The following is a 26,396-nucleotide window of genomic DNA, read 5'->3' as shown; positions in this document are numbered from 1 at the left end:
AATGCAGCTCTCCCTCCCAGCTCTGTCGGGGCTTCGCGTTCACTTGCTTTCACACCTGCAGCCTCCCCACCTCTTTCAGCGCTGGGAATGGATGTCCATCCTGAGTCCATCTTGCTTAAGACCTTCCCAGTAATGATGCCACTTGAGTGGAGACCCACCAAGGTGGTCAGTGGGCTGGAGCACGTGATGTACAAAGAAAGGCTGAGGAAGCTGTATTTGCTCAGCCTGCAGAAAAGGAGAAAGGGGGGGGTGATTTGTTTTTAGTCTTCAACTTCCTAATAAGCAGCTATGAAGCCAGACTCTTCTCTGGTGCACACAGGATGAGAGTAATAGACACAGGTTGCAACAAGGGAAATCCCCATTAGACAAAGAAAATTGTTGTTCCCCATGACAGTGGTGCAATGCGGACACAGGGACCAGAGAGCTAGTGGGATCTCCATCCTTGGAGGTTCTCCAAACTTGCCTAGACAAGGCCCTGAGCCAGCTAAGCTGGTTTTGGCATTAACCCTGCTCTGAGTTGCTGGCTGTATGGCAGACTTCCAGGGGTCCCTTCTCACCTTAGTTTTTCTGGGGCTAACAGCGATGAATTGATCTATTTTCCAGCCTGCAGTTCACCTGGCTGTAGTGTGCGCCAACCCTTTGGCTGCCCAGGGAGGTTGTGGAGTCTCCTTCTCTGGAGATATTCCAGACCCACCTGGACAAGGTCCTCTACAACCTACTGTGGGTGACCCTGCTTCGGCAGGAGGGTTGGACTAGATGACCCACAGAGGTCCCTTCCAACCCCTACCATTCTGTGATTCTGTGAAGTCCTATAGCACAAGCTATTCTAGCCTGTTGCATGATGTCTCTGTCAGGGATGTCTGGATGCCATGGAAATCAGGAGTCAGGACACATTTTCTTGTAGAAACTCTTCTCTTGTCATTATGAAAATTTCAAGCTATGTCTTTGCCCATAAGTAGGTATCCAAAGCTTATCTCTGCCTCATAAAACTGAGTGATGCATGGATTAGTCATGGAGCTGCAGCCGGAGCATAATTAGTAGTTTCCTCAGTCTTGATGACTAATATATTTATCCTGGAATCCTTCTGAAGTTTTTAATATCAATGTTAATGCCTCTATTTAACTGAGTAGTAACTGCATGCTCCGGATAAGTTAGTACTGTTCAGTTAGTACCCTTTAGTACTGTTCTCCTTTTGAAGGCTGGGTGGCTGATGTGGTGCTTGGCACTGAGCAGCCCCAGAACTTTGCCTTTTGATAGTTTGTCCCGGTCTGTTCCAGTGGAGCTATTTGTGCCAGCAGTTTCCAGCGGGGAATTGCTCCCATTTCAGAATCCAGTCCTCTTTAACTTCAGCAACTCTTCTCTCTCTCTAGCGTTGCCATATTGGCAGTCCGTTTTCTCCTGAGCCTTCATTTGCTTGCCACAACCAAGACAATTTTCGTAGCCTTTTCCCATTAGATTAGATCACCTTGCCTGCCTGCACCTCTCTCTCCTGGCCAAGGTATCACTTAGCAGAGCTGGTGAGTAGGAGAGTCGTTAAAGCTGCATGATGAAAGCTGATGATAGGAGCAAGCCCCTCCTCTCCCTGTGTAAGATTGGCTTAATAGAGCCAGGCTCTGAAAAGGGTGCAAAGACCCAGGGGCGAAAGGGAGTCGACTGAGGATGGATACATTTAGTCTGGGAACCAGGAGCTTAGACAGTTAGAGCTGTAGTTTCTGAAAACGCCTTGCAGGTTAGGTGAGACCTGACTGCTTTTGAAATGGAAGCATGATGCATCTAGGTGAAGGGGATCCTTGCAAAAGAAGAAGATTGCAGCTGAGGATTTTACTGTCTGTGGGTTTGGAGCCTAAATGTTTTGTTAGATTTGAGCTGGCCGTGAGCTGGGAATGGCATCATTTTTGTTATCGCTTTACGTCCTTGCCTTTTCCCATATGCTCGTGGTAGATACTTACCAGCTGTTGAAAGCCCCAAATAAACATGAGTCTAGCTTCAAGCTCTTGCGTATCTGATGTCTTCTTCAGACTGTGTCTGCTCTCAGTGCTCTGAGTGTGCGGAGGTACCTTTCTGCACAGAACAGCTTGGTGATGGCCAGTTGATGTTGGCTGTTCCTCAGTTAGGTGGTGACATGGAGAGCCACTCCTCTCACAGCTGACCACACCAGGCGTTTCAGAGATGCTCACACTTGTAAGTCTGCTTATGTGGGGCCTCTGGTTATGCTTCGTTTTCACCATGTGGGCACCGCCATTTGTGCTGGAGACATTTTTCTGTCTTTTCCTCGGGTGCAGGATCTTGTGTTCCAGTAGATCAGCTGTATTTTAGGGTTGCTGTGTTCCTCTGGGTAAGTCATCAACTTGCTACAGCTTGGTGCCTGTTTGGTACTGGGCTGTACACTATGGAAGCATGATTTCCTTACAGTCTTGATGAAAGTATTTGAAAATTGCTGAAAATAAAGCTTTTCAGTGGTTTAGGATGAGTTCCTGTTTTCACGCTTCCCTGTCCCTGGAAATTCTGAGTGAGTTTTCGCGTGCAGAGTTGTGTGAGGTGTTCCTCTTGCATTAGGAGCCTGACAGCAGCAGGCTTGATTTGAAGGCTGCGGCTGCCCTTGCAGGACAGCCTCTCACAGTGCCTTTCACTGGCATTACGTTTTAGGAATGTCTCTCCTGGTAGGTCAGGATGAACCAGTTGCACATCAGATCAACCTCCACCCAATTGCAAAAGGCCATAATTGACACTGATGAGATATTAAGAAGGTTAATAAGCATTAGGAAGGTAACTGTTTGCTGGATTAGACCTTCGATAAGCACAAAGCAGCCATGGCTAACATCTACGAACTGGCTCCGAAAGGGAGCTGGTCTCTGCAGCGCCGCACGTAGAGGGGTCACAGTGCCTGGCTCCAGTGTGTGCCCATGAGGTGCTCGTCTTTTCCACATGCTGGTGCAGGGACAGCAGGGAAGCTGTGGCCAAAGCTCTTTGCTTTGGCTGCCTCTCCTGTGGCTGCAGAGAAGCCTTGGGAGACCTTCTGCAGTCCCTTCCCTCCAGTTTTCCCGACAAAAGACAGGAGAAGATAGGTCCCTGGCTAAGCCAAATGATCAGGGGGCACAGGCAATGCCTTTCTTAATTATCATGCCTTTCCTCAGTTTCTTCATGAAATATTGCTGAGGCTTGACCGTTTTACTGTTCTTTGGGATTTGACCTTGTTCTTTAGGTTGCAGGTGACAATGTGGTTTTATTGGTTCTCGGACTATTCCCTTTTGAGAACCTGCAGCTTTCGGTCCTGGCTGGAATTTGATGTTGTTACTCCTCTTCAGTGGCAGCCGCTTGAGCAAGGTCTGTTGTGCAGATGAAGAAATATGAAGCTTTTGTGTTTCAGCCTTGTCATTGTACTTGTTGCAAAGATCCTTTTTATGCAGTGAGTTTAGGAGATGAAATGCAGCTGGAGCACTCCCAGAGTATACTTGCGTTTCCCTGATTTACTTCTTGTATATGCAAACGCTGTCTGAGCATGTGCCTGCCTCTGGCCATGAAAACCTCAGGAGCAGCTGCTCTTGCTTTGTTTGTCTTTTTGTCTAGACACTTTTGCCACTTTTCCACTCTACTTGAGGAATGTCCAGTTGTTCAATGTGGTCCCTCCAATGCCTAGATTTGTGGGGCAGGAGCTGGCTGCTAGGATCACTGGTTTTTTTCTCTTTCTCTCCTCCATAATGCTAATTTCTGATTTCCTGGGCATCTTGCAGTCAGCTCACTTCTTGGTGAAGCTCAATGCTTGCACAGAATGTGGGACAGCCTGGTGTCTGTCCTGTCCAGCACATCCCGCTCCCTCCCACTGAGAATTTTCTGAGAAGTTCTCAGGGTTCCTACTCATAGAGTCCCCCTGAACGGGGGTTGCATCTCCAAGCAGTCATTGCTCTACCAGCCCAGAGCCACACACCCCCCTTGTATGCAGGCAGCCTTCTTGTTGTACATTTGCCCCTGCTTGCCAGACAGCTCCTACACACAATGCTGCTGGAGATCCCTTGCTAAACCGGCTTTCCACAGTTAGTTTAGCTCTGAGCAGTGTTCTAGCTTTGCGCCACCCACAAAGGAATCTAAACTCTGCTTCACAATATCGGGTGCTCGTGCTGCTCTGTGCAACACTCCTCTGGTTGACTCTGGGCTGGAAGGATGGAGCTTTTTCTCCTTTACTACCCGTTTACTTTTCTGTTCATCGCGCTTCTAGTCCTGTACCAGGTGAAACCTACATTTAGATACTCCTGCAAGAAAGTTTTCTATAAGCTGTGGGTCTTCAATGCAAGCATTCTGGTTATTATGCTCAGTATTCCGCGTGGACGTAATGTGGAAAACTCCAAGTAAGTTATCTGTGGCTTCTTTCTGCTCTGGGCTTTGACAGAGTCAACTCGCGCTCTGTTTTGGAGGGTCCTGGGAGCTGCGCTGGAGTTGGGGGGAATCAGTTGTGTACTGGTGTGAGGAATTGACAGGCTTTGTGATTCAGAGGAGGGATGTGGGTTTCAGTATTGTGTTTGAGTTGATAGACAGAATAATGAATGGTGGAAGGAAAGGATATGGAAGGTGACATAAATTCAACAAACTAGGTAATGCCAGCCAACTAGATGTAATGCACAGGTAAAGTAACTTGCTGTTTTCAGGAAACCTCACCTGTCTGGTCTTCAGAGCCATATGTCCCTCCTCCATGTGGCTGGTCATTCCCCTGCTGAGCTGTGCTGAGAAAGCCTCTGCAGGTGCTCTTCTTTTTCTCAACTTTATTCTGAGCCCATGCCCACCTGAAAAGGCACGAGCAGACATTGCCACAGAGCAGTGCTAGGGCCTTCGTTGACACTGATGTCCCCTTGGCTGCAATTGCAGCCTGATGTCCCCAGGTTTGGCAGTCTCTGAGATGGTCCCCTTGCTGCCCATCCCATCTCTTCATCTCTTACTGCCTCTGCAACAAGCTGCTGGACTTACCCGGAGGCTGTGCAGCTGGGCGTACGCGTGGGATTAGCAGCAGTGGGCATTAGTAACTTGGGGCGTGGGTTGAGTGAGGGCTAGAAGCTGGCTTGGCTACACGGCAGCGTAGAGCTTGCAGCCTCTTGAAGTGCCGCAGAGGCAGGATCTACTACTTCGTTGTTCCATGCTGCAGTGGGAGTTTGTATCTCTTCATTGAGCATCAGCCTTTCACTTTAAGAAATTTTCTTCAGTTCTTGACTTCTGTGCCTGACTTTTATTCTTTTCTTTATTTTTGCAGTATTGGTTAAAATATGGCTACCAGAATTGCAGTCTAATGTCACCCAGAGGCAAAATCATCTCTTTCCACAGCACGGGCAATAGCAGAGTTAGGTGCCTGGCATGTTTGTGGCAGCCTGTGTTCATAATACAGCCAGGTGGGCAGGGAAGTAGAGTACAGGTGCACTAGGAATTTGGACATTATCTAATATGTGACTGATCCACAGAATTACTGTAGCTGAAGTTGCTAGGCCATGGTCTAACCTGGCTTGAAGAAAATCTACCAGGGCTATTTGTCTTCTCTAATGAAGTGATGAGCTGAGAACATGTACTAGTTGCCTTTCTTCAAGTCACAGAACAAACCCAGGAGTGCGGAGAAACAGGCTACTCCACAGGAGCAGTCTGTGAGATGGGTTGGTTTGGAAGAACAGTGCTTGGTTCCTTTACCCAATTCAGTGTTTCTTTGGCTTATGACTGCTCCTCTTTTCCAGTTTTTTCCGCATGTCATTCCTGCCACTCAAATACATCTTTGGGCTCAAGATAGTTGTGAAGGGCAAGGAGCACCTCAGGACTAAGAAACCTTTCATCCTCGTGTTGAATCACCAGACCTCCCTTGACGTTATGGGTATGTGGTGATCCTGCGTCCTGCTCCTGGCCCCAGCTGTCTGTAGGGGAGGGTCATACGAAATCCCAAGTGCCAGACGCAGTGGGGAAGTAGTGGCTGCTAGGCAGTTCATTACCAGCCAGCCCCAAGCCAGGGCTGTTCTTCAGGATATTAGAGCCCAACAGGTATTTTCAAGCTAAATTGGCTTCATCCTTTCCAAGAGAATGGGGATGAGAGTGTCAGTTGACCACAACTGTGTTGTAGCTGCTCTTGCTCGGTGTCAGCAATAGTCCCCCTCCAAGAGAAGTCTGGTCTGGAGACTCCCAGAATCCCTTTCCCAACAAATTTTTGATCCTGTGAAGCTGGATAAGTGCTGCAGGCTTGGCACCTCCCAGAGCAGAGGGCTCTAGCCCAAAATCTGGAGGAAACCCAAGTGCAGATGACAACTTGTTCTGTCCTTGTTGTCCCTTTCCAGTGATGACGGAGATATTACCAAATCGCTGCGTGGTCGTTGCAAAGAAGGAAATCCTATATATGGGGTCTTTTGGCCTAGCATGCTGGCTTTCAGGATTTATTTTCATTGACCGCAAGAAGAAGGAAGAGTCTATCGCTACCTTGACAGAGGTGGCACACTCCCTGCACAAAGACAATGTGAGTGGGGAGGACTCTTTGGTGAAGAGCCACTGGAAAACATGAACCTCGATGTGGCTGGAAAGGAATCTTTGTCTCTGGGCTGGGCACCGGGCAGAACAGATTAAGAGCATCACTGGTGGGTTCAGTGTGTTGTGTGTCCATGAAATGCTTGAAGTGTAGAAATTGGATGTCTCTGCATGGTCAGGACCAGATAGATTAGTCCCAGGGGAGTACACTTGCACGGTGGTTTAGAATAGTAACTGGAGGTCCCTCTGTCTCAATGTCTTTTCTCTCATGCAGTTCCGTGTCTTGATCTACCCTGAAGGAACTCGCAATCATGGTGGCTCCATGTTGCCCTTCAAACGGGGAGCCTTCCAGTTGGCTGTGAAAGCCCAGGTGAGAGCCACCTTCCTCCTGCCCCTTGGGGTCCCATTTGCCTACCATGGTCCACCAGCAAACAGGGCTATCTGCCTTCTGGTCCCTGGTTTCCCTTTAGATCAAGCATGCATCCAAGAGCCTGGCAGGAGCTTGCAGATGACACAGGAGGGGGCTGGTTCTTGGACAGGTGAAAAACCTTCATGACTTTGCTTGGGAGAAAAGTGGGGGGACCTTGACAAGAGCCCTGGACCTGCCCTAGGGGAGTTTCTGCTGAAGAGGTTTCTGTACATACTAATTTGGCAATCCATACATTGTTGGCCTAAATACAGAGAAGAAAGTGCAAAAAACCAAAAGCGAGGACGTGGGGTGACACAGTCAAATGATCTAAATATCCTTCTGAGTGCCTGCTATGAAGCTGACTGGGATAACTGTCAGTAAAGTGCAGGATTCACTGAAGAACTTCAATTTCTTTTTGGGGGAGGAATGTGGAAATTTGTAGATTCACAGTAGACTGCCTCTCCTCCAGGTCCCCATTATTCCTGCGGTGATCTCTTCCTACCGTGACTTCTACAGCCAGAAGGAGAAGAGATTTACACCAGGTGAGGATGACATGGTGCAGAGAGCGGGCTGGGTGTTGGTGCGAGCTCAGTCCTTGGAGGGAGCCATGAGGTGGGTGTGCAGAGGACCATGTGCAGTGTGGAGATAGCAGTCGGACAATGGCAGTTTCTGTCATCTCAAGAGTGGAGGGAATGGGGGATTTCAGGCATCACTTTTGCATCTCCCCTTGGATTTCAATCATAGAATCATAGAATATCAGGTTGGAAGGGACTTCAAGAATCATCTGGTCCAACCTTTCTTGGCAAAAGTACAGTCCATTGTCATAGCTTGTCCAATACCCCTGTGAGGAAACCTGGAGAACAATCAGAGTCCTGGAGCAGGTCCTGTCCCTAGCCCCACCACACTGTCCTTGGATCTGCAGGTGCATGGAAAGTTGGGGACCAAAAGCAAACATAGAGCTCAGGAAAAGTCATGCTGAGAGCATGTCTACTCCCAGTTACCCTGTTCTTTCCATGTTTCATCCATTTATGGTGACAAAAATTTCTGCTGTCACTGATAAATTTTATGGGGAAAAAAAGACAGAAGTCATGGGCTTCAAAAGGAAAATGCAGAAAAAATCTTTCAAATTCCAACAGAGTAACCTACCCTGTTCTTCCACTTTCTTACCTGACCCCCACCCCAAAATGGGCTTCTGCCACTTCCCACCCTCCCCCAAGCCAGCCCTGCTGTTTCCTAAGGGGAGGATTTGCACCTGAAATTCTCTTTCCTCCCACTGTTTGTACCTGGGTGTAGTCGTTCCTTACAAGCAGACACCTGGAAGAGAGAGTGGGTGCAAATGTTAAACACCACATTGTCTGTTTCTACTCATCTTTCACCTGCTGGATCTACCCTGTCTCTGTTGGGCACACCAAAGCCTTGTGGTTCTGGAAGCTGGAGAAAGCTGGAGAAAGCTGGAGAAAGAACTACAATTAACTTTTCCTTTATCTCCCCACTTTTCCCACCCAGAAGTTTTGTCAGGGCTGATTCTGAAGGTTTGCTACACATAGCAAACATTTCTGTGTTTTGAGCAGGTCAGGACAGCTTGCCATGTCCACAGTCGCTCTGGGCATGCTGATGAGCTTCTGGAAAGCCCAACTCTGTGGCCAGCTTGTGCACACTGTCATGCATGGAGGATGTCTGGTGCTTGCTGGAAGTCCATTATGCCCCAACAGACCTACCTTGTCAGCACAGCCCCGTCATCACTTAGCTTTTTCAGTAGGGCCAAGTGAAGCATAGCAGATCCTGAGACACCAGACCTAGCTTTGGATGTAAGATGTGCAGGCAGAGGGAACGTGCCTTCTCCTTTTGTGAAGCTCTTCTCTACACTTCTGTGCTGCCTCCCTTGCACGGCTCTGCTAGCAACACTTCTGGATCTCATTTCCTAGCACACATGTGAGGGCATGCAAGAAAGTTAAAAAGTAACACAGACACTCCCCAGATCCTCAGGTGGGTGTCTGTGCAGGCAGCATCTTGTCTGCACTGGCCAGAACAAGGGCCACTAGGTGCAAGAGCAGAAGAGCATGATGACAGCACCCCAGTATATTCTTCCTGTTCGCACCAGTCCATTGCTCAGGTGCTTCCCACCTGACAGACCTTGGCCAAACAGGGAGTCTTGGGTGCAATTTCTCTCATCCCAAAGCATGTTTCTGGAAGCAGGGACTCTGCTGAATTTGATATACATGGATCAGCGCACGGCCGGTTTGGATGTGTTGTATTACAGACACTTAATTCTCTTTGCCATGATCCAGACAGACCCTGAGGTCTTTCCATTACGAAAACTTATTTGATATGAATCATTGCAGTGGATGTATCTGGGGAGAGATTCAACCGTTTTGGTTTTTATGGTTTTTGTGGTCTCTGTGAGCTGGGTTTTTGCTGTGTGCATCTGGGACAGGGCTGAGTTGCTGCAGAGCTGTTGATGTGTGAAAGAGGGCATTTCCCTTCCTTTCTGTCTTGTTCCTTTGTTTGTAAAGATCCCTTTGCTATATCGGCTCTTGCTCTTCTACTCTACTCACTTATTTCCTTCCTCCCTCTCTGACCCTCCTGTCTCACTCTTCCAGGGAAAATCATCATCCAGATCCTCCCAGAAGTGGAGACCCTCGGCCTGGGCCCGGACGATGTTCCCAAGCTCACTGAGCAGGTCCGTGACGCCATGCTCGCCACCTATCAGGATATATCGGGGATGGCGAACGGGGCTTCCCATTAGCACTGGGAAGCAGTGTGTGTAGCAGCTGAGCGGGAGGGCATGGCAACCACGAGAAGGTCTGGAAGCAGAGACAACCATGGGCTGCAATCTCAACATACCAGAGGCAGGTGACACATCCACAGAGGAAGAAAATCTTGCAAGTGGTGGTGGTGAAATTGTTGCCATGCTCCTCCCAGAGAACAGTGCTACCTGCGTGGCCAGGCGCACGGTGGGTAGCTGAACATTTCTTTGTAATCGTAACCCTGAGACCTTCTCTCCAGCTGGACCACAGGCAGAGCCAGACTTTTCCTGTGGGTATCTTATAATCAACTTTTCCTATTCCAAACCAATGAGTAGAGGCATTTATGCTATAGCCCATGGCCATCCTTCCTAGGGGAGTGGCTGTGGGTTTTAGGGCTGCCACATTCCCCTGGCAGCACCCTCAGGAGAAGGCGCTGTCTCCTGCCTTTTTCTGTGCGGTGGACTTGGGAGATACCTCTGCCCCGAGAGGAGAAAGGCAAAGAAGCTTTGGGAGAGGGGAATTAAAGACCTTACTGTGTCTGCCGGGTTGGTGGTTTCTTCATTTTTCTTAGCCTTCCTGTTAAGCAAAGCCAGATTTTGCCTGAAGTGGTTGGACAGATCTTGAAAGTGTGAGGGGAACATGCCTGTAGACTCGGAAGCCAGAGGCAAACAGCAGAAATGCATTGCTTGACCTCCTTGCCATGCCCTGATGATCTCACGATTTTTAACACAACCTATGTATTTTTCAGTCCAAATACACTCTGCAGGTCCTGATCTCTGACCATCGCCTGGTTTTGCCTTGCCTTCCTCTGCTCAGGGTCACCACAGCCTTTCCCCGCTCCCCACACGTTGGGGACTCCAGGATGAGCACGGTCCCCCTCCTCCGTCGCTCACCCGGGGCCCCAGCAGCTCCTGGGTCTCCTGTTCCCCGGGCTGTGGGTGGGCAGCGGCGGGGCCTGGGCTGAGACTGGCACGGCTTCCCAGCACGCTGCCAGGGCAAAGCACTCACACGGGTGCTGTAGCCATGGGATTCTACCAAGCATCTCCCTCATCAGGCCTCCTCAGAGGCACCTGCTGCACCCAGAGGCTTCACTGCTGACTCCACCTTAGGCTGCCCGCCTGTTTGCTCCAGGTCCCCTCCTTCCCTCGCTGCTGTGCCAAGGAGAGATTGAAACTTTATACGATTTTGAGGTGTTTGGTATTTGTTGACTTAATATGGTCTTGGGAGCGATCATCCCAGCCAGATGATTGGTTTTTAGCCCTAATGCTTGTGATTTACACACCAGCCAGGTTATGATTTGCTTTTCTTATGCTGATATCTTTAGCTATGAAGCACAGCCAAAGAATGCTTTGGACACATTTGACATACCAGAATTGGTGCCAAATGTAGATGAGTGCATACAATGTATTTTATTAATACCCAGCACACCCAAACACACGTATTTGCTGTAAGATTTAAATAAAAGATGTCTCTAGGCTTCAAGATGCAGCTGCCATTCTCCAGTGTCTTCAAAGACTGAACTCTCACCACTAATTAGAAACAGCCTAAACAGTGCAAAACAAGGAGCAGATAAGAAAAGTTTTGACAAACCTTACGTGAACGTGCTGATCTCTGAGCAGGTACAACAGATAAGAAATTTGATTCTGAAATGCAGGCATGCCAGCTTGTGGATCTGACACCCATAGAGGATGGGAATTAAAAAAAATTGTCTTCATTGTGCCTTTAGAGAGTCATAAAGCATCCAGCATCTAACCAAGTCTTGCACACCTCTGAACATTTTTTTTTAGGGCAACAGACAAAAAATGCCATTACCCTTCTGTCTGAAGACTTACATTACTGGAAGCTGTTACAAATAAATTACATGAAAAATAACAGCATAGCCAATAAAACAGCAGACGTAGTCTGAAGCTCCTCTCTGGGAGATCACGTGCCGAGGTTCGGTTGACAGCAGTCAGCTGAACGCAACGTACAGGGAGCAGTTTCCCAAGAGCAGCTCAGTGCCACCGTTAGGAGTTTCCAGCGCTGGTCTGAAGAGCAGGATTAGAAACTGTCAACGAAGCAGAAAAAGCTCCTGAGAGGCAGAAAGTCTTTCTGGGACACAGTATTTCTGCCCACAATTTTATTTGACTCCATAGCTAAAATAGTCACTGGTGAATGGGTAACTGAGTACCAGGTCACCACAGAGGTTCTTGTACCTCCGAGACACCGCGGTGCTTCCAACCTTGCCAAAAGGTACCTCCAGTGACCTAACATCAGCCAGCCCTTGGGACGAGTGCTTCTGGGGCAATTTCTTGGCACTTGAAAAGGTTAAACTGTTAGCGGTTGCAGTTTAACAAGCTGGGATTTCACTGTCTCTGGGTTATGCAAACACAGCTCAGCTTCCTCCCAGCCTGGTGATAAAAGAGCCACAGGAAGTGGCTAAGCAAATTTTAGTGACTGTAAGACTAAGTTAACAAAAGAAATCAGGAAGCTGCTGTTGTTTACAGAGAAGGTGAGCATCAGCTGGACTCTGTTCCTAAAGAATGGGGTGAAGTCACCATAATTTAGCCTTGATAGAGTGCAAATGTCTCTCTCAAACACAATGTCTGTCTCTAATACAGCTAATCAAACTCAGTACAGGAATTGCATGGAGATGCTACGTGGTCTGTGCCTTGCAGAAGGACAGAGTGTGTGATCCCCAGGTATCGTGATCATCTATAAATGGGCTGCCAGAAGGAAAAATTCCATCTAGTCTATTCTGCTCCGGCCATGCCCGTCTTCTGCAAGTCTCTGTTCTCCCTTCATTTTTTCCAACTGGGAGAACACATGCCAAAAATTTATCAGTAAGAGGACACAGCTAGTTCCTCATCTCCTGTATGAGGACACTGTTTTACTGTCTTTCAGCATGTGACACATCATAATCTCTGACTATGCGTATTAAACTATGGGTGTGTCAGGCCATACAGGCTCAAAACAGCTCCAGCTATATCTCAAAATGCTTTAACACAAAGGGAGAGCAGGGGCTTGGAGTCTCAAAGTAAGAATTTGAAGCAGGTTAGCTAATTGTGGGGCTGATTGATTTCTTCATGGACCTGCAAAGGAAGACTCCTGTCGTCCTGGAATCAGGTGCTTAGAGAAGGACACCTTCACAAGGACCAAAACAGACTGGATTTTCAGGGATTTCCCATCTAGTTGAAGAGGAAGAGGCAGGCTACTCAGGGATGATGACGGTGATGGATTGAAGGAGACTAGGCTAACAGCATGCCCACCTCCAGTGGTGTCTGGGTGGGGCTGAAGGGATGGTCAACATGTTTTGGGGGGCAGAGTAACTGTGATGATCTTAATTCATAGAATCATAGAATGGTTTGTGTTGGAAGGGACCTTAAAGCTCATCTGCTTCCAAGCCCCCTGCCATGCGCAGGGACATCTTCCACCAGCCCAGGGTGCTCAGAGCTCCATCCAGCCTGGCCTTGAACACTGCCAGGGAGGGGGCAGCCGCAGCTTCTCTGGGCAACCTGGGCCAGTGCCTCACCACCCTCATGGGGAAGAATTTCTTCCTAATATCTAATCTAAATCTGCCCTCTTTTAGTTTAGAGCTATTCCCCCTTGCCCTATCACTACACACCCTTGTGAAAAGTCCCTCTCCAATTCTTTTATTGCTTTAGGCACACAAGAGTCTGACCTTGTAGGACATTGATTATTTTTGAGAGACAACTGCTCACCTTTTGTGCCACTCTCAGACTCATCTTTCCAGGGTGAGAGGTCGAGCACATCAATCTCATGGCAGTCAATGAAGTTCTCAGGATAACTGTTGACCTTGAATACATCCCTGGGTATCTTTTTGATACGAGTATTGTCACAGATCACAGCTGACAGTGAGATTTTTCTCAGTGCATGCAACTGCTGCGGAGTGAAAACTCCCGGTTTCTCCCACCAGAATCTGCAATGATATTTTCAGAAGCAGCTTACAGTCTCCTTGAAGGCGTTTGGTGCTGGTTACTTGCCAAGAAGGGAATCTGACCAAGGTGAGTCTCTGCTCAGGTCCACCTTGATTCATCAGGTAGTTGGCACATGCCTTTAGAAAGAGGTGTCTCCAGGCATGGCCAGGTCTGGATTCTGCCACTCATCTGCCAGTGCAGAGAGCCTGCCTCTTCTGTGCAGCACCACCGGGCTGCTGGGATGCAGTGACAAATCTTCCCCTTTTGTAGCCTGAGAGTAAATGTCACCTCAGGCAGAGACTACTGCAGATCACCCATGGCTTGGAGCTGGTGCTCCTCAACTGCATGGGTCTGTAGAAATGGGCTTGAAAAAAGAGTCCTTTCTCAATTGGTCTAAAACCAAGGTATGAGTCTTGTTGGGAGCACACACTGGGGTAGGGGAGATGGGCTGGATTAGTGTGTCGCATAAAATGTTGGCATTTTTTCTCCACAATAAATGCCACGGGGATGGTTTGTCCTCAGAGCTACTTACCTGTCCCCATCACGCAGGTTCCTGAACTGGGTTCCAATGATGCAGGCCAGGAGGGGTCCAACTCTACCACGGGGAACGAAGGGCTCTGCGATTGCCCCAATCCAGAGGTCAATATTGTCCGGTGTCCCATACAAGTCCATGAATTTCTTGGCCAGTTTGGAATTGCCTAGCACCTCAGAGAGTTCATCTACGTTTTGAGGCTGGGAGAGCCCGCAGAAGTGCCTCCAGGCATTGTAGCCTGCAAAAGCAGGAACAGCAGCTGATCAGGACCCATGTGTCCCCAACACCTGCCTAGGCTCAAGAGCTAAACAGGCCCCTTGGCCCATGAGCAATATTCTCATGGCATTACAGGATCTGGAAGACATTGTCTAAACAGGCACAACACATGCCTTGCTTTCAAAAGTCCTTTTTGTATGCACACACTAAACAATTTGGGTTATCTTTACACATGACTACAGGTTCCTCGCATCCTGTCGGGTAGAGCTACCTAGTGCTAAAGGTGAGGTGAGTCCACCAGTCTTTGCAGTTTTGGATCAAAGTCCTAGAAAAGAGAACCATTTGGCTGTGCTTAACCCGGGAGCACCCATTCTTCTCCAGCGCCTGGGGGCAATCTTACCTGTGGCTGCAAGCCACTTCTGCTCAAAGCTCTGGGTTATCTGAAGACACAAAATAAGCATTGATAGGCAAAGAACAAAGCACAGGCGGTCTGCCTAGCCGACAGGAAAGCTGTACCTTCAGTACCTCGCATGCTGTCTTTGCCATTTTTTCTACCCCCCTTTATTGCATTATCCCAACTATCATTTGTGCTTTCCAAGCCTTTTGTCCTTGTCTTAAAGCCTCAGAAAAAGATCTTTATAACACAGAGACCTTTTCTTCCCTGAGCTTGACTGTCTATCCATCCTTTGCCCTCAAATCAAGGTACTGTTTCTACCCATTGGTATGGAAAAAGAGTAGTACATTTGTGCAACCAATATAAACAGCAGAAGGAAAAGGAATATTGTTTACAGGACATGTGGACCTGTGTCTCCTTACCTGGAAGGCCGTGGTCTCTTCCCCGTTGCATGTTCAGGGCTGCTAAATCCAGACCCATTACCTCCGTCTGCTCAAAAAGGTGGTCCTGGAGCTCCTCAACAAGCAGTTGATTCTGTTTCATCAGTTTTGCGTGATCAAACACCATGCCCCGTATCAGTGGGTCAATGCCACCTGCATTCATTGCAAATCAGGAAAAGACTCTTTGTACCAACTCCTAGCTTTGATGGTCCATTTGGTGCAGCTGAAACGGCACTGCATTAGATGTCATTTCTGCTCTGGGCTGTGTAGAGTTCACCTAGCTCCCTGTTTCCACTTCAACATGTACTAGCACAGATGTACATACCCATGAATGCCAGTAGATGAGGTCTTCATTTGGTAACTAGATTCCCCACCCCTCCCCGTTGCCATCCCTCAACCTTCCCTTCTGCAGCCCGAAATCGACTCGTTGCCCACCTGGACCTCCTTTCTGCAGAACTGCTCCTTAGCCTGTCAGTCCCCAGCACATATTGATACATGGGGTTCTGTCCAAGGATTAGGTTTTGCAATTGATTATGTTTATAATTAGCTATTAATTGACAAATTGTTATTAAAACATTAAATACGGTGATAGAATCAATTCATGTCTGTTTGTCTATGTCTTTTTCATAGCTGTTAAGACGACAGTATCAGTAAAACACAAGGAAATTGGCTGCACGTGTGTATTTTGGTATGTTTTCCATAATTAGTTAAATAACTGATTTGGAAGAGACATTTGTCTTCTTTGGAAGGATTCATGCCTGCAGATATCAGCTGTACAAGAGCAGGATCCCGTAACTCGCTTTGGAGTCGTGAAGAGAGATGGCCACCACTAGGAAGCGATTACGCTGTCTTAGCTCAGTTGGACTGATGCATCCCCCTCTGGCAATGCCTACTAATTACAGGCAGATAGAATAGCTTAGATTGACTCAAATTTTGGCTGGCTGGCATTTGGTGCCGTGAGTCTCACGCCTCCTGGAACAGCGTGAGAAGTTGCACTATTTGAGTGAATGCGCAGTGCTCACGCTCTCGGGCCTCACTGAGCTGAGAAATGCACAGCAACCTGAGAAGGTGTTTGAGTCTGTTACGTGTTCTGGTTATTTACCAACACGTTCAGAATAAGAATGCGAATATTGTGCGGTGAACTGAGGAAGACAACACTGCAGAACTGTGGAAAAGAAGCTACAGAACTGTGTGTTCTGATGCAAAATCCTGCTCCAGCGCGGCCGCCTCTGTGGGAGCTGGTGCTTGATAACATTCACTGCTTGGAGTATAACAGCACGTAACTTTCAGCAGGGCTCCTTTGCCTGGGTACAATGCAGAACCAGCGTTAGGCCGTGTTTGGTGACAGTTCTGCAGCACTGTCCTGCTGCCCCGTGTTTAGCAGACCATCGCTTTTTCTGCAGCCCCTCAGGTAGACATGTGACGAGCACCTTCCAAGCTGAAAGGCACTGTAATTCGTGTGAGGCCAGTTAAATAAATGGAGCTAAAGCAGTTTTTGGAGTCTAGGCTCATGTGTCTTACCAAGCTGACCTCCACCTGAGCGTCTGCTTCAGGACCAGACCAGGACTGCTGGCTGCCCCATGTTCTTACCTTCCATTATAATCCTCCACGTGGCACAAAGAGTCAAATGAAGATGGACATGGGAGAATGGACACAAAGGCTGAAAAGAGTCATCCAAGCGGGACACAAAAGGCTGTACTGATGTATGACCAAATCGGAAAGCCAGGGAAAAAACATTTGAGACTGTAGGATCCACGTTCTCCTTGTAGCCACTGTACACAGGGAACCACTTGCTCGCCTCCTCTGCAAGCAGAAGCGGGAGGTAATCTCTGTATGTTATTATCTGAAAAAGCACAAAAGCAGAGCAAGTTGTCAGCAGCTATAGCAGAAATGCCATTGAAGTCAAGTGCAGAGCATGAATGTGGATACTCTGTCCAGTAGAACAATTCATGAAGATCTTCATAAGAAAGAGCTGTAGCAATGGCTTGAGTTTGGAATAATCTATTAAAATCATTTAATACAATAAATAATTTATAAATTGGTAAAATAATGGATGAAAACGCTCTGGATACCCACATTGTCTCAGATGGACCATCATTATTAATAATCTTCGACTCCCATAAATAACTCCACTAGATCTGCAAAGCATCATTTTCCTCCTGTTCCTGGAGGAAAAACCATTCCTTAGCACTTGGATGATGAGCAGTGAGCAGTGATCGGTACCTGGTTTATGGCAACCACAATCTTTCGACTCTCTTGGTAAAGCTTTTCTCCGCCCCAGTGAGGATTTAATTTCCTCAGCTCCGTAACCAGGCGGTTGTGTTCTCGTAGAAAGATCGTGTGCAGTGCAGAAAGTCCCAGGTTTTCAGTTACCCGTTTGTCACCTACCAAGGAAAATATTTTAGGAATTTTGTCAACTACTTCTTATTTCAGCAGCAGGTTTTTTGTTAGGACAGACAAGTAACAACTGATAGTCAGTGTTACAGGGAGTAACGCTCATGGTTAAGCTTCCAAGTAGTCACTACTCGTGCTGGATATTTCTTTCCAGCACAGACAAAACATTCTCTGACCAAACCATTCAGCCAAAACCATTGGAGAAGAGGCTTTGGGCAATTTAAACTGTATTGCACATGGTCATGAAGGAACTGTAAATGTCATGTTCTGTGAAAAATCTCATGTCTGCCTTCCTTTTGTACCTCAAGAACATAATCTTCTTTTATATCAGTGCTGTGAATATTTGGTTTGGAACATTAGTCTCAGTTCACCCAAGTTGTAAACAACTCAGAGAGGTCTGTGAATGTGCCTTCAGCACAGGTGCTGAGGGAAAAGCAGAGGGGCTGCAGTGCAGACCCTCTGACATCTGATGGAAGAAACACCGAGTACCTCCTCACTCAGCAAGGAGCTCTTCTTGTGTGGAGGGAACAAGAAAGTGATGTGCAATGGGAACACTCTATATTCTTATGATCCACTTTGCAAGGTCCACATTTATAATATTTTTTTAATGTTGTGCCTATGATGGATCATTTGCTGTTTTTAAGAGTTCTGTGTTTTGAGTCCTCCATTTATTTAGATTTCAGACAAACTTCTAGACTTGTCTTCTGAAGTAGGTTGGGATATTTGAAACATTAAAAATTTAGAATGTGGTACCAGGGAGAGTTAACTAAATTGATTAAGAGCTTTTAATTATCAGTATTGATTGAATTAAAAACTGAATGGTCAATTCTAGGGAGGAAAGGGAAAGACGTTTTAAACACTGGTGACTACTCTACTAAAAATTTCTCCTACCTTTGAAAAGACTTTTTAAAGTGAGGATGTTTTGCTGTAACTCTTTTGGGAAATGAAAACAAATTAATTTTCATGTGTAATTAAACATTTCTTGTTCAATTATTATTGTTTTTTAATTTGGGTGAGGGTCCCCTGTCTTTCACCTTAAGCAATCATGCCTTGCAGCACCTCATACAAATATAAAAAGACAGCAGACACCTGACCGCAATTATCCATTCTGACTTTATGGGCCACTGAGAACTACTCCGCAGATGCACCTTACCTGCTTTGAAACAGGGGATGTTCATGCTCTTGTTGGTGAGAACACAAACACTCTTCGCTTTGTTCTCAAAGGGCAGCAATTCCAGCCCCGCATCAGTAAAATTCTGGTTCACAGCCATCAAACCCAGCTGGTTTGTCTGATTTCTAATACTCTTTGCCACAGCGTCTTCACTGCCGTACACCGTGCTGGCATCGATGAACGAGGTGACGGCGTTGATCTGCTCACGAGTAAATGTCCTGGGATTGCACACGGATGCCGACTGGATGAAGGGCATGCAAGAGTTTGACTTCAGCATCCGTGGGTCATCGGGGGGGAACTAAAGCAAACCAACAAAAGCCATGCCTCAGAGAGTCATATGTTTGGTTGGTTGTTTTTTTTTTTTACTGTTTTAAAAAAGCATGGAATGGAATGACAGTGAGGGTACCTTAATGGGGAAGCAAGGGGACTTGAAGGCACAACTGGCCTCGCAGTGAAGCTCCGGGCTCACTCCTGCACCGCTGGCAGGGGCTAAGTCTATGTCGTGGTTGATCCACTGGCCCCAGTGCATGAAGACAAGAGAGAGCTCTTGATCTTGAGTGATGTTCTCGTTTGCTGTGTGAGCAATTTCATTTGACACTTTTCTAACCTGCAGAAAATCAAAATAGAAATGTGTGTGACTATCTCTACCACGGTGAATTTACCTCCCAGTATAACACCCACTATGATGTCATGCATAAGGTGATCTTAGATAATCTCGTAACAGTAAATTATGGCATTAAACAGACCCATGCTGTGCCCCAGCTCTCCCAAAACAGATGTGATAAGCAACACCCTCTTGACTCCACGGTTGTTCAGCCAAGCCCAGCTCCACGGAAAGCCTTTTACAGCTGAAACTGATGCACGCGTCCAGAAAGTCAAGATGAGAGCTGAGGAACACCAAAGCCTCATGGTTTGCACAAGCATCCTGTTGTATCTGAGCACACTGTGGTGCTGTCTGCATCAAACCTTGGGATGCACGCTTCTGAAAATGTTGTATTGCCCATGCTTTGCTCAGTTAAATATTCACAACCTTTTTGCTCATGTCTGTCTCCAACAAAAACACACCACCCCAAGCCATAACTCAGTTGTAGAAACCAAGCCTCAGATTGACACCTGAGATCAGATGAAAGGATCAAACCATTTGCACTCTGGATGTTGCCACTGTTTCATTTCTGATGGATGCAGCGAGGGCAGTGTCCACTGCTGCTGTCTGAGCAAGAATAACAGTTCTTACCAGCGGGAGTGGAAACCCGTTGTACAGCTTTCCTTCACTCGCTCCTCTGGGAACGGACACTCCATCTTCATACACTGCTGGGAGCCAGCGAGCAAACGCACGGTTCGAGGACCCCAGATGAGAACGCTTTCTGGAGCATCACAAGGGGAAATCAAACACCAGTATTATTTCAGAAGTGAACAGCCTTGTAGAGACTAACATTTTTCAGCACCTTGACTCCGTGTCTGATTACTCAGGTAACAAGAGGTGACAGCCAGAAAATGCCAAGAAGTAGATAATACCAAGATTATTACTGCAGATAAAATGAAGTTTCTTGACATTTAGAAAAGATTTCTCATGCCATTATATAAATTTTCTTTGGCATTTAAATCTCTGTAGCACCTCTGTCTCCACTGTTGCTCCAGACAAAAATGGGTCTCACAGTAGGGCCATCACCAATGATCAGGGTGGCTGTGCCTTTTTCCAGCTGAGGGCTGGAAAGTTCCAAGGCTGAAGACCCTCCACCTCTGCAGGAACCTGTGCTAAGGCTGTACCTTCAGGGAGTTTTTACCCATGTCCATCACAGAACCTCTCAAACTGCAATCTGCAGCTGTGGCCACTTCTTGTATTGCCTTATATTGCTCAGAAGAATTCAAATATAAACTCAGCAACACTTGTTCAGAAGAACAGTAATGCTGATTGATCCAATGATCTGTGGCCCTAAGGACACAGAAACACAGGTTATTTCAGGGAAACCAGTTAGTGAATACCACCTGGTGCACAGCAACTTTCTGTGTTTGAGTTCTTAAACCCACAAGACCTGGGTAATACCTGCCTATACTGAAAAGGGAGTGGTGTACCCAGCGTTTACAGCAGCGTGCTGTGAAATCAGAGCATGCCCTGGAACAATTGCCACAGCGTATCTGAAGCAATTCCACCAACTGAACCCAGAGCCACCGTGGCTTTTGTTTTGATTGCTATTGCTCCCCTTGCAGGCAGATTTTTGCAAAATATTCAAGTGCTGACTCCTGGTGTGCATCTCAAGCTGAGAAAGGTCCTTGGAAAAATGGTAACATATCCCAGAGTGCCCTCGTTTCAAAGTGTCTCATTATCTCGCTGGCAGCCCACGAGATTAGCAAGCCCAAGGACAACCCCTCCCTGAGCCAAACAGCCAGCATGGGCACTGCTGTCCTTGTGGAGCTGAAGGCTCTGGGTCCTGTGGGTAAAGGTCCAGACTGACTAACACCAGCAGTTTGAGTGTGAGCTGCCTGCACGTGTGATGCAGAGTTGTGCTGTGTCTTCACATCTGGCACATCTGTTTCGTGCCAGGTGTGCATCAGATGAAAGTCCCACTCAGCCTTGGGGGCTGGAGTTTGCACAGCAGGCAGAAAATCTATGGCACAACAGGACAGCGAGCCTTGACTTCCAAGTATTAAGCTGGAAATTTTGCTGTCTTCTGGTGGGAAGAAAGCTAACAAGGAAATAAATTAATGTATGGTCCCAGGTTTGAACCAGGAGGGAAGCTACATGCAAAAGGCTGAAGAACTCATTTTTTCAGATTAAGGATACACAACATGCAAAGCTAGAAGAGCCAAGAATTAAAGTCAGCTTTACACACCACAACAGTAGCCACACAGATATGTCGACAGCTGAATATTTTCATACGAGCCAGCCTGGGGACATTAGTACTACCCACACTCGTGGAGCCTCAAACCAAGTGAGAGGCTGGCTGTCAGAGCACCCAAACCTGGTTTCCTCAACTTTTCACCTCCTCCCACCCCAAGAAGTCCCTTCCTTTACCCAAAGCAGCACATGGAGGGCAATGGGCTCAAATATGAAATTTTCAAGAAATGACATCTTTTTCCTGCTATGTAGAAATGAAACCTCCGTTACAGACACCACTAAAATGAGCATTTCACTCTTCTTGCCCTGTTGAAAGGTACTTACACCAATGACCCTAAGCTAAGCTGTCTATCCTGGGTCAAAGTACAGACTTGAGGCTCTCCTTGCTCACGCGCAAACCCTACCTGTTGTTGCACTCCCCAGTAATGGTCCGGTAAATGTCGTGCTTTGGGCATTTAATGGAACGAATCTGGTAGTCACAGCCAGTTGCTTTGGAAATCATCTCCTTCTGTTGTCTGTTTAGTAGGTCTGCAAGAGAAACCATGCAAAATGACACCTGCTCTTACTCATTTGTATTTAGCTTCTCAGTATTCTAGGTCAACATTTGAGCCAGCTGAGTCAGAGATATCTATATATAACATCTATATATGTATAGAACACATATATAACATCTGGATTTGAATTGCTAATTTGTGGCCTAAACCCTTTTGTGGATCAGCTCTCACCTCTGGGCTAGGGAAACTGGGTTGGCACAGAACAACTTTCCAGGGGAATATGGGAAGCACCATCACCAGCAACGTTTGACCCTAGACTGGGAACAAAACTATGACTGGTGCAACCTGGGCAGGTGGGTGTGAGAACCAGAAGTGGAAGAGGGGCTTCTGTTCTCAGCAGTCAGAGCCTCCTGGCACTCAGCGGGTTTTGTCCCAGGCTTGTCACACTTATTGTTAGGCTAGTTTTACCATCAGAGATGTGAGACAGGCACTGCCAAAGTTGATGATTAAAACACCAGGTGGTCTGGTCTGCATCTGAGCATGCTTAAAGTCCGTTCACCTGGGGCTGTGGTGGGGAAGGGTGTTATCACTGGTTGTTTGGATCATGGAGAGCTGCTCTCTGACACTCCTGCTGTGGTAGATTTTCTACTCTTGGCTGTTTGTGAGACATTTTGGTCTAAACCGCATTACCTGTAAGATTGAATCTCCGTTTCCCAGAGAGACGCAGCTTTATTCTGAGGAGTTTCAAAGTAGTTTCCAGGTAGTCGGCAGCACGGACTGCAGACCTGGTTCTTCCTACTGGGTCCTTCAAGTGCCTCAGGAAATCCATTGGGTATGCAACCTTTTCCTCTAGTTTTCCCTTTAAGCTGAACACAAGAGTCCCATGAAGTGCCTTCTCTGAAATCAGACCTCCTCTGTCACACTAGGCTGTGCGTACTTAGACATGAGAGCACTGCTGGGCACCTGGCAGGCTCTGCTCACCTAGGACAAGTTGGCTGCTTGTCAGCTTTGCAGATCATCTCAGATAGGTTTCAGTACACATATTGTTGTGATCTCCTATTTCAAGGTTACATTATGTCCTTGTTGCAATAAATTTTGTTATATCATGTGAAAAGCTAGATTGGTGGAAAACTGAGTTACTCAGTGACTAGATAAAATTTTACATTCAGTATGTCACAAGATATGTTCTGTGGCCAGAGAGAGAACCTTGGTCCTGTTGCTTCTCTTCCTGGTCCCATGGCTCTTCCTTGCACAATGAAAAACCTTCCGTAGGATGGGTGGAGAGAGACTTCTCCCCAAAGCATCCTGCTGCCAGGAACCAACCTTTTGGACCAATATACGGAGGGATACCTGGGGTTTGACTTCCACCGAAACTTCTTTGTGATGGGGTGCTCATCTGCACAACACGACTGTGGTCCTTCTGAGAGGGGTAGAACCTCAGCAGCTAGGAGAGGACTCAACATGTGTTCAGCGTGGCCACTCTAGACTACTGAGAGGTGCCCATGGCAGCGCAGGGGAGGAGGCAATAGCTGTGGGTGACGAAGGGTGGCCCTGGGGACAGGACACTAGAATCCAGCCAAAATAAGCAAAAGATTCTCTCCAACTACCCTAGGGAGAGCCCTTGAAAAAAAGGTGTCTCAGTAATTAATATGCATTGGAAAACAGAAGAAACACGCATATATTTTCTCTTATTTCCTTATAATGTTGGGGCCCTCATGCAAAAAGGACCTACCTTTTTCGGGCTTGTAGATATGCTCTGTCTACCAGCTGCTTAGCTTTACTAATGCTGCTCAGGAGAGAGGAGTCTGACAGCACCCAGGAGTCCTCTGCTAGAAAAAAAAAAAAAAAAGAAAAAGAAAAAGCAGAAATTGAGGATACTTTGTAAAGTACACCAGGAGCTATACATCCCACCCCATCGCTAGGTGCTGAGGTGCACTGACTCACTTTACCCACAGTTCACACAATCACAATCACAGAATGGTTGGGACAGGGCCCTCTGTGGGTCACCCAGCCCAACCCCCTGCCCAAGCAGGGTCACCCAGAGCAGGGGGCACAGCACCGCGGCCAGGCGGGGCTGGAATATCTCCAGAGAAGGAGACTCCACAGCCTCCCTGGGCAGCCTGGGCCAGGGCTCCATCACCCTCAGAGGGAAGAAGCTCTTCCTCAAGTTCAAACGGAACTGTGTGTTCAGTGCTACCTGGACACCTTTATCTGTGCTTCTCTTGCTTCTCCTGCTTCACCCCATTGCTGAGGTCCTGAAAGTCACAGGACAAGAAGCGAATATAGAGCTAAATAGTTTATTACCCATAGTACAGAATTGGCTCTGATGGCTTTGGGAGGCTTTTAGGGAGTTATTGTTCACCCTTCTTTTTGAAGCTATTCTTCCCTGTGAAAAGGGAAATGCATAGAAGCGGCCAAATATATGATCTCTGACCCATTCTCCCCGTCATAAAATGACGATGTGCTCGGAAGACCTGTTGGTTAAACAGGCAATTCCCCTAGACAAGTTTCTTAGTTATTGTTAGTGGGCCAATGTACAGTATATTTCAAATTTATAATGGAGCTATATCTAACTAGGAACTCAGACCAAGTTTTGACTCACATCTTTTCAGGCGCAGAAGCAGCCAAAGGAGAAAGAGAAACTTACTGCTTAACGAGAAGTTCATTGCCCCGATGACGCAGAGAGTGACGATGGATCCCAAGAGAGTAATTCTTGGGTTTATGCCTAGAGAGAAACGCAATATAAATCTTCCGAATGGGCAGGGCTTCACTGAAGCATCACAAGAAATCGACAGGTTTGCCTTGAATGTTTCTTTCAGGATCCAGGAATAAAATAGAGCACCCCTCTGATCAGGTCCATGAACAGGACTCTGGCTGGCAAAGGCTGTAGCTGTTGGCAGGACACAGGGACATTCCCGGGGCATGGGACACTCAGTAACTGGGCCAGGTAACTTCCAAGGAGGAGATAGCCAAGTACAGTCCAAGTTTCAGCGATGGAGACTCTTAAGAAGGTGGGCTGGAAGAGGGCACTGTCCTGTGTCCTGCCCTTGGCAGGATCCTTCTTGGGTGGCTGGTGCGAAGGAGATCAGGCCCCACATATCCCTCCCTGCCCCCTCGGTCCAGCTACTGAGCAAAACAATCTGCTGCATCTGGCACTGGTCCTCCAGCCTTCGACCACCTCTAGTAGTCTCGTGATGCTCCCTGAAATTTGCCTCTATTCCTTTTCCATATTAACACTAGAAATGCGTATCATCTGTTCTCATCGATGCTATATACAACAGCAGAGTGCCTTCCCCGAAAGGAGACCTTTAGCTAAAAGGCTATAATTACATATATTTTAAGGAATGGAGTCAATGTTTTAACTGCTTAAAACAGGAAAGACAGACAAATTTGTAAGAATTAATGAACTTCTCACAGTGGGGCAGGTTACCTTACATTTACAATCTATGGAAATTCTTCAGCCATCTTCACAGGGACTAAAGGCTGCTTATTCCTTGCGCTCTTATATTGCGGGGTATTGCTACACAAGGCAGAAAAGCTGCCCTTTTTTTGCTTCTCAAAATAAACATATTTCACATACAGGGGGAGAAGTAAGTGTGGAGGACCACCAGCTCCTAATGCTCTGCTCTGTCTCCTCATCTCCTTGGGCTCACTCATAGAATGCACCAATCTCCACAACAGAAATATCACATCAGTCAAGTACAGATGCAAAATTAAAAAGCATTGATCTTACCTGCCATCTCTGCAGAGCCCAGGGAGGACTGGGAAACAAGCCAGTCATTTATAGCACCTGAGCCAGGGCAGAAATTAGCTGGGTCTGACCTGGGTGTGGCTAAGAAGGGAGAAAATGGGACCAGACTGAGCCAAGAGGAAATATCTACTGGTTTGTTTTCTTGGATTAACAGAAAGGTGCACACTTCTCCATTCCTTCTGAGTAAATATTGACTTCATTTTTTAAAAATCAGTAAAAAGAGTGAAAGAATAAAGGCACACATTTCTTTTCTGCAAGTGAAAGAAATCAGCTTAATTTTATGACAGTAAAAGCTGATGGTGGAATTGGGCTTCTGCCTCCCTGTTGGTTGACACCTCCAACGGTTTGGGAAGCCAGAAACGGGTCGTTTCGCCAACATGCGTTTGTGGAGTACACCGAGGTCCAAACACAGCGCGTCTGAATGGTAGACCTGCCAACATCTCTGTACGGGAAAACCAAAGTTGTATCCCGTTTAAAATTGCTTAGTGAGATGGTTTGTGTAATTAAACAGTCGTCAGATCAGCAGTGGTTTGGAAATGCATGTAAAATAACGCTGAGCATTGCGGATGGCAAAGACTGGACAAAGAACAAGGCAGCTGCACAGAGCGAGCTCGAGCT

At 47.1% G+C, this 26,396-nt stretch overlaps 2 protein-coding genes across 2 annotated transcripts; one reads left to right on the top strand and one right to left on the bottom strand.

Moving 5' to 3' along the window:
* The first annotated feature begins 4,149 nt into the window (after positions 1–4,149).
* Positions 4,150–9,632, top strand: LOC104334694 (1-acyl-sn-glycerol-3-phosphate acyltransferase alpha). The gene is made up of 6 exons (XM_009940357.2): positions 4,150–4,343; positions 5,706–5,839; positions 6,294–6,469; positions 6,752–6,847; positions 7,356–7,428; positions 9,487–9,632. The coding sequence occupies exons 1-6, from the start codon at positions 4,159–4,161 to the stop codon at positions 9,630–9,632; spliced, it is 810 nt and encodes a 269-aa protein (XP_009938659.2). The 5' UTR covers positions 4,150–4,158.
* A 2,007-nt stretch (positions 9,633–11,639) lies between these two features.
* LOC104334726 (eosinophil peroxidase) lies at positions 11,640–26,157 on the bottom strand. The gene is made up of 15 exons (XM_075440513.1): positions 26,121–26,157; positions 25,761–25,859; positions 24,675–24,917; positions 23,760–23,856; positions 22,718–22,893; positions 21,938–22,061; positions 19,932–20,061; positions 19,104–19,304; positions 18,680–18,995; positions 17,356–17,516; positions 16,723–16,975; positions 15,115–15,285; positions 14,083–14,320; positions 13,335–13,552; positions 11,640–11,680 (listed from the first exon to the last, which is right to left on the bottom strand). The coding sequence occupies exons 1-15, from the start codon at positions 26,155–26,157 to the stop codon at positions 11,640–11,642; spliced, it is 2,505 nt and encodes an 834-aa protein (XP_075296628.1).
* Between the last annotated feature and the right edge of the window lie 239 nt (positions 26,158–26,396).

The sequence above is a fragment of the Opisthocomus hoazin genome, chromosome 20 (assembly GCF_030867145.1).
Source record: "Opisthocomus hoazin isolate bOpiHoa1 chromosome 20, bOpiHoa1.hap1, whole genome shotgun sequence".
In the NCBI taxonomy this organism is placed as follows: Eukaryota; Metazoa; Chordata; class Aves; order Opisthocomiformes; family Opisthocomidae; genus Opisthocomus; species Opisthocomus hoazin.
The sequence above is the reverse complement of the archived record's forward strand: the minus strand, read 5'-3'. Positions and strand labels throughout refer to the sequence as shown.